The following is an 8231-nucleotide window of genomic DNA, read 5'->3' as shown; positions in this document are numbered from 1 at the left end:
TATCACAGGCTTTGTAGCCATGAATCCATTTCAGCTTTAGTAAAAGCAAAATTCCAGTTTGTTAATTCCACAAAATAAACAATCCAATAAGAATTGTGAGTCCATATTCTTCTGTTTCTGAGCCACATACCTCATTAGATGAGCCTGAGGAGGCAAGAAATCCTGACCCCAGAAAGACGTGCATCCCGGTTGTCCTCTTTCAAGTTCACCCACTCAGCCAAGGATCTGGCTTGGGCATCCTGAGGCAAGCCCAGGAAGACCTGGTACCCTGAGCCTTGCCTACTGAACAGGAGACAGAACTGCCTGGCTCCTGACCTTGGGGGAATCACCTTACATTAGTCATGCATCCTGAAAAAGGAGGGTCTTTGCTCACAGGTCCCCCTATGATGCCAAGAAGTTTCTGATCAGCATCTGAGTGTGTCTAGCCCAAGTTCCAGGCACCTTGCAGAGAGGCCCACCTAGAACCTGGGCCACCCCATCTGCTAAGTGGTGTATGTACCCCAGAGCCAGTCTGGCCATTCCAGATAACACCCAGGAGAAAGCCCATCATCCTCACAGCTAACAACCATTAGTAACCCTGCTAGAAGGGACACAAATAAATTAAAGAGTGCCCACACGGAAAACAAAAAACTCTACCCATCACTTTTCCATCAGAGCTGTATTTCAGATCTGTCCTTGGTTCCCGAGGTAGCTATGTGACATGTGTAACACAAGCCCTCGTGAGCCAAGGGACACTTACAGCAGACCAGTCACTTGCCAGGAGAGACAGGTGCTTTCTTTCAAAGTCTGATGTCCCTTCCACCGTGAATGAAGCCATGCCTTGGCTGGTCCCCCTCCGGCAATCATTCAGTGCCTGCTCCCAGACCTCCCACAGGGTCCCTGGGTGCTGCTGAAGTGTTCTGTGAGTTTGACCAGAACAAAGAGATGGGAGTCCCAAACCATAAAAAGTTCTGCTGAAACAGTTTTTATCTCTATAAAACCCAGGAATGAGCTGGACCAAAAAGAGTGATAGCAACAAGATATGTCCTGGCAGCTTCCCCATTTCCCTAAAGTCAGACAGAGTGCTTGAGACAGGCAATGAGCCCAGAGAGGCATCTCACGAGGACAGTCGCCTACATCTGGGCACAGAAATCTCTTTACGTGAACAGCAGATGGTGGGTAGTGCTCTCCATGGCAGCGCCAATTCAGTTCCACATCTGTGGCATGATGGCCCGTTGATGGTGATGATTCATCTGGATTCTCAGTAACCTTCCTGTGGAGTCCTCCTGTCCCTAGGAGATCGGGTGCTGTGGGATGCCTACCTGGAAGATAGCCTTTCCCCTTTCCTGGGTATGAGCTTCAGTAACCACATGGGGTTTGAAAGTGCAGTCGGGTACTTCTGCTTCAGGTTGGTCAGGACAGCCTGGTGTTCCAGTTCCACATCTTCCTCAGGAGCCATGTTTTTGGGGCACTGCAGAGTTGCCCCAATGTCAGGGAGCCCCGTGCACCATGAGAGAAGCACTGAGATGTTTTTCCTTCCATCAACCAAAGGAAAGGGTTCTTTAAAGTTATGCCCTCCAGAGCAACGCTGATTTTCACCAAAGGGACACCGAGTGAGCTGGGTCCCTAAAGAACTTCCGATGTGTCAAACGCTGTTCAGGGAATTCTGGGTGAGGCCAGGGAAGAGAGGGAAAAGAAGAGGACAGAGCCTGGTCCAATAAAGGGCAGGTCCCAGCCTGACTGCTGTGGGCAGCACACACAGGTCAGAGGAGCCCTGACTGCTGTGGGGAAACCACCGGCATTCAGCTCCAAAGCCCTTCACCAGGTGAAAGGAGCTGGTGTGGGACCTCGACCACTGAGGGATGAGCTAATGATCCCAGGATGCCATGGGCAGTGGATGTGGGGCAGCAGTGTGAGATCAGCAGACAGCCTGAGTCTGGAGGCCACCTGACATTCTCTGTGTGCTGTGCAGCCTCCCCTGTTCTTTCACACATAAACAAACACATGTGTGTGTGTGTGTACATGCATAAACACACATGTGTGATCATGGACAACAGCACATGAAGACTTGGACCTTTCCCTGCCACTCAGGTCACCAATTGGACTGAGAACCAGTGTGGACAGAAGGTTTGATCCAGGGCATAGAAACTCTGCCCACAGAACTCCAGCCTGGGCCCCTTGCTGCCCCTTTGAAGGTGTGCTTCTTACAGAAACCACAGCCTCACCACCACAGGTTTAAAGAAAGCAACCCCAAACTCCTGAGCAACGTCCTGGGGGTACTCTTGGAGGGTGTGAGCTGCGCTCAGGGTGTCACATCTTGCCTAGGATCACTCCTCAGCCATACTTCTCCCTTCCCAGAGCAGGGCCTGAACATGCTTGGGTTCCACCCCAGCCCTCCAGCAGCAGCTCCCGCCTGAGGACGTCTTCCCAGTCCCTGTGAACTATGTGGGTGGTGATGGTACAGTTGCCCTGGCTACTCACTAGGGTTGCCAGTAAGTCTCCAGAGTCTTTACCGCATTTAAGACCAAGCCTGCATAAGGCTGTGGGAAGGAGAATCAGGAGAACTCCATCTCCCTAGACTAATCCGTGGGCCTCATGTGGCCTGGAGAAACCACAAGTGTGACTATCCATAAGCATCAGGCATCAGCCCTCCATGTTCATATTCTGTGGGCTGACCTCTCCCCAATGTCCCCTGGGGCCCTGAAACCCCACTGACAGGGGTGGTGGGAGAGCAGAGTGGTTGGCTCCTTCTTCCTATCCCCAAGCAATCAGCGGCCAGGCCCAATGGAAAGGGATGGAAATGCAGATGCCTCGCCTATCAGATGGAGTCTTTGGGCGGCTCAAGGAAGAAGGTGAAGATAGGTAAAGAGAGGCACTCAGCACAGGATGTGGTCAGTTCCACATAGGAGGTCACTGAGTCCAGGGGAGCACAGAGGGGGGAGAAAGGGCCCTTTTTGCTTCATACCTGGGGAGTGGGTTCTAGTCCTCTCCCAGCACAGACCCTCCTAGGCTTTGCTTCTTCTCTTCACCTCACCCCCACCCACCCCAGCACAGTCAGCTCCCTCCTCTTTTCACCCCAAGGCACTGCAGGATCCCAAGCACCCTGGTCCTTCTTCCCGGGCCGCTGGTTGCAAATACTTGGGATGCAACCTCAGCTGGGGCCTGGGACACCACGTTTTCAGCTCAGATCCTGTCCAGTGTCTCCCTCTGGCCCCTTTGGGAGCCACCCTCCTCCACCCCCTGGCTGCACCACTGCCATCTGCTGTCAGCAGGCACTCTGGCCCACTGCAGCCCAGAGGAAGGAATAACTGGAGCAGGAAGAATTGGCACTGGAACACACACACCATGCCCATATCAGGCCCTGAGATGGGCATGATCCACAAATCCTAGAATTCAATCCTCAAATAACGGTCGTGGGGAAGGTGGCACAGAGGGAAGAATAGATGACCCTGGATCATGGGGTCCCTGACTACATCACCCACTGTCCTTGCCTTTTCCCTGGGGAAGGGGGTCCTAGTACCTGATGGAGCTTGGATTCCAAGGGGCTGAGGACCTGGCCTGTAATGTAATAGGATAGTCATAACCGGTGGCTCCACATCAACATCATAGGGCCTGAGCCTCAGTACCACACTCCACATGAGCAACCCCCCACTCTGGGTGACTCTCCCCTCCTGTCTTAAAGGACATAAACCTCACTTCAGCTAATATGTCCTCCTGTGTATGGAAACATGCCCACTCTCAAAGACAAGGCCTGGGGGACAAAAGCTGCCTGTGTTCACTCCCTTCCCAAACAGTGTCCTTCCAGTCCTGGCTCCAGGCTCCTCTGCTCTGCCTCCCCTATCTTTCTCTGGCTGGGTTGCCTTTTCCTGTGAGGACAGAGGCTCAGTGAATGTTTAGGGTGCACATGAACCAGTGAGAAGAGTCTCTTACTGTTTATTTTTCTACATTCTTGAATAAGCTAAGAAAATCCAGGTGTATATATTTTGTTTTTACAGAATGACAGACTAAATGTGATACAGGCATTCAAAAATTAACTATTTTATCTGTTTTTGCATCTATGCTCTTTCACACACACACACACACACACACAAAAAGCCTATTCCAAGTCCACATTATCTGGTTACAGAGTACAAATACAATGAAGGATTCCCATTTTTTTCTTTTTTACCAAATAGCAAAGTTCTTTGTCTTAAGTTAAATTACAATCAACGTGTGATCCATATCATTTGTAAACTTAGATTCTGAAGCTAAAAAACATTCTACTTAAAGTAACATTATAAAATACCAAAAATAAAAAAAGATACATTTCCAAGTCAATCCAAAGGAACAGAGACACACAGATGTTATTCACTATAATCCCCTAACCTAGCCCTCCACCGCTTGGATCATTGACTTCCCTCTTAAAACACAAAGTAAGGAAATCTGCCTTGGAATTCACTGAGGGCAGAAGAAGCGACTGGACTTGGCAGAAGGGCCTGCACTGGCCATAGCACTAGGATCATCTGTGGTGCTAATTCTGGCCCGGACTCTCTGCTCCTCCTCTCTCAAAGCCTCCTCATACCAGTGTGGGAAGGATCTGGGGTCACTCCCGTTGATCTGGGCCTGAAACTCCAGGACTTTGAACTTGGTGGTCTCAGCGTGGGCCCTGGGACCCCACAGGAACTCGTACCGTGCCGGTTCGCTGTTGTGCACCTGCCGGTATTCCAGGTACTGTTCCTGCACCCAAACTTTGGTGAGGAGCTCCCTGGGCTCCCCATAGATGCAATGCTCCATCCCAGCATGCACCCCCATAGCATTCAGTGCTTCCCATATCTTCTCTTAGGGGACACAATCATCCTCCGTGAAGATTATACTAAGGATGAGTATCAGAAGGCAGTCTTGGGTATACTGTGCACATGGTTCACCATCCCATCATAGGTGAGGCCCAGGTTTGTGACTAGAACATAGGTGTGGCTGGTGCGGTCCACTTCCTTCACATCAATGCCATAAACCAGCTGCATGCACTCAGAGGCCTCGCTGAAGATGACAGCAAAGTGGTCCTGGTGCTCTCTGATGACGCTACTCAGCATTTCTACCTTTGTGGTCAGCTCCTGTGTGCGATAATTCCGGAGCAGGAACCCCACCAGATCAGCTACCTTATCATCAATCACGTCCCTAGGCAAGGACTCTGTGTCTGGCAGGGCCCGGGAGGTACTCGGACCCTCCTCTTCTTGGCTGCTGGACTGGCTCAATGGAGCAGCAGCGTCAATGGCAGTAGGGGGGGCAATATATTTTTATTGGGTTTTTACAGAGAGGAAGGGAGAGAGTTAGGAACATCGATGAGAGAGAAAAATCAATCAGCTGCCTCCTGCACACCCCCTACTGGGGTTGTGCCCGCAACCAAGGTACATGCCCCTAACCAGAATCAAACCTGGGATCCTTCAGTCCACAGGCTGACACTCTATCCACTGAGCTAAACCAGTTTAGTCTCGAGGGGAGTTTTGAAGATGGCACCCAACTGGATGGCAGTGAGGAAGAGAGTGTGAGTGGATGAGGAATCAAAAGGGGAGTGTGTGGACATGCGATGTGTGTGTGTGTGTGTGTGTGTGTGTGTGTGTGTGTGTGTGTGACGGTTATATTCTGCAGGACTGTTGGGGACTGGCAGACCAGGGTCTCCTACCGAGGCAGCCTCTACTACCACTGCAATCTCTCCCACTGTAGCCAGATCTGCTGCAGAGATCTTGCCTTCTTAAAGGGAAAATTGGCTGTGATGGGAAGCCCAGTCTTACCTTCACCTGGGGAGACCTCAGAAACCACCCAGGATCCTACTGTCACTCCAGCCAGGGACCTGCTGCCTCGGCTGCAAACCCAGGAGCACTAAGACCCCAACCTCCCCAGCCATGGGCCAAAAAATTTGTTCGAGGGAGAAAAAATGGCTGACAAATAGGCGGACATGTTCTGCGCCTTCTCATGGAGCAGATAGAAGAAACAGCTGATGCCAAAACCGGTTTGGCTCAGTGGATAGAACGTCGGTCTGTGGACTGGAAGGTCCCAGGTTCCATTCCGGTCAAGGGCATGTACATTGGTTGCGGGCACATCCCTGGTGTGGGGTGTGCAAGAGGCAGCTGGTCGATGTCTCTCTTCCATCGATGTTTCTAGCTCTCTAGCTCTCTCCTCTCCCTTCCTCTCTGTAAAAAATCAATAAAATATATTAAAAAAAAAAGAAACAGCTGAATCAAATAACATCCACCTGGAATTGGCAAATTAAACACAGCTGGTGGAAAAATCCATGGATAGAAAGGACAGAGGACGCCTGGAGAATGGAAGCATCAGGGATCTGGGCTGGGAAGAGATGCATGTAACCAGGACTAAAGGGATAGAAAGAAATTGCACTGCACCAAGTCTGCGTCCCTTGGGGGCATGCGTAACACTCCACAGTGGAAGGGGGTCCACAAGGCTTCGGAAGAGGGGTACTCTAGATCTAAGTCCACAGCTATAGGTGGCTGCACTCAGAAAGGCAGCCTGAAGTTCTGAACCAGCCAGGCAATGACGGGGAACAAAGAGGGGGGGGACTGGGGGGGGGGGGATGCACAGTGGTGTGCTTGCTCTGTCTTTATATTTTCATTGCTTTTGATCTCTAAACAAGGTACATAGGATCTTTCAATTACAAACACTCACCAATGCTGTGATTCAGGGGAAGGTGGTTTTGTGGAAGCTGGGGAGCAAAATAGGGAGAGGCAACCAGGAAGCCAGCTCTGGGACAGTCAGGTCCCTCCAACCCTGAACAGCCATTTTTCTCCTGAAAAGACAGACCTTCCTAGCAGCACTGCTGCACCCAGCCTTGAGCTCAGCAGGGAAACAAGAATTCAAAATACTCCCAGGGAACCCTTGGGGACTGGTTTGAGGATCCATTTAGTCCCAGAAACTGATACAACAACACCCCCACCTAGAGCCCATGTCAGAAATAGATGCTCATGTAAATATGACTGAAGCTGGCAGAAAAACAAAACACATGCAGATTGATCACACCTGCCTGAAACCAAAGCTGTAAAGTCTGACAGAGGAGTGTTAGCTGGAAATTTCAACAAGGTGCTAACTACCTAACAGGAAATTGAGACATGGCAGATAGAACAGTAGAGAGGGTCTTAAACCATGCCCCAATGGGACAATAAAACTCAGCTAAAGTGAACTACGTCTCACTAATTCACTTTTTTATTTTTTACTTTGGAAAATTTTTTCTTATATTATCACCATCATCGTCCTCATCATCATCATTAACCTTGTATTTTTTTTTTTTTGGATTAGTGTTCTACAATTTTGTTATTTTTTATCATTATTTTACTTTAGCTCATTTTTTCCCTTTTTGCCAATCTTTTCTTCCTCACTTCTCACCTTCTTATCCTGTTTCTCTGCTTCTATTCCTACTTTAGTTTTTCTCTCTCCTTTTTTGGTACTCCTTAAAATTGATCTTTTTACCTGATTTATTGAGGCATTATTATTATCATAGACTCTGTTGGCTTAATCATATATCTAATTTCCTCTCGCCTTCTCCAAATCCAGGCACACTTCTCTTTTCTCTTTCTTCGCTAGCTAATTTTTGTTGTTGTTGTTATTGTTTGTTTTTTGTTTTTATTGTATGCTTGTTTTTCCTCTCCTTGCTTGCTAATAGCTTAATTAGTTTCACTCAAAAAACTTATGCCTATTTGCTCTCTATTATCCTTTTCCAAAAACAGACAGATATATAGAGATAGAGAAAAGGAAAAAAAATATTTGAATTGTGTATTTTGTGTGTTGTGTTTTTTTTTTTTTCTTATACACTCATCCTCTTTCTACCTCCATTATACTGAATCATGCCCATTTACTCATTCATTCAATTCCTTTACCTTACCTTTTGGAAATAAGCTCTGCCTCTTCAGATTCCATTGTCCCCCTTTTTTCTGGGTCTTTTTTGTTTGTATTTTTTGGTTTATTTGTTGGTTTTGTGGAGTTTTATCCCCATATGTGTATACTTTTCCCCCTTCTGTTTTCTTCTTTTTCTTTTCTCTCTTTCCATTTTTTCCCTTTCTCAGTATCATTTTTGAGCTCTTTTATTTCCACTAATTTCTTTTTTTCTGATGGTCACCTTTATATGAGGTTTTGGTTTCATGAATACATTTATGTTTTGTTCCCTCTGTGTCATGACTTGTCAAGTTATATTTTGTGCCTTTTGGTCAACATGGTAGATAGTGAGCCACATAACCAGACACTCTGAGAGAAGTAAAAATGGATAGACA

At 48.1% G+C, this 8231-nt stretch overlaps 1 protein-coding gene across 1 annotated transcript; it reads right to left on the bottom strand.

The window, feature by feature from the left end:
• Positions 1 to 4413: 4413 nt before the first annotated feature.
• LOC311615548 (melanoma-associated antigen 10-like) lies at positions 4414 to 7881 on the bottom strand (the record flags this gene model as incomplete). The annotated part of the gene is given in 4 exon segments (XM_084870894.1): positions 4414 to 4797; positions 4801 to 4853; positions 4856 to 5205; positions 7847 to 7881. Coding segments are annotated over 4 exon segments (822 nt in total).
• Positions 7882 to 8231: the final 350 nt, after the last annotated feature.

Source organism: Pipistrellus hanaki, assembly GCF_964339955.1.
Source record: "Pipistrellus hanaki genome assembly, chromosome: X".
Lineage (NCBI taxonomy): Eukaryota > Metazoa > Chordata > Mammalia > Chiroptera > Vespertilionidae > Pipistrellus > Pipistrellus hanaki.
The sequence above is the reverse complement of the archived record's forward strand: the minus strand, read 5'-3'. Positions and strand labels throughout refer to the sequence as shown.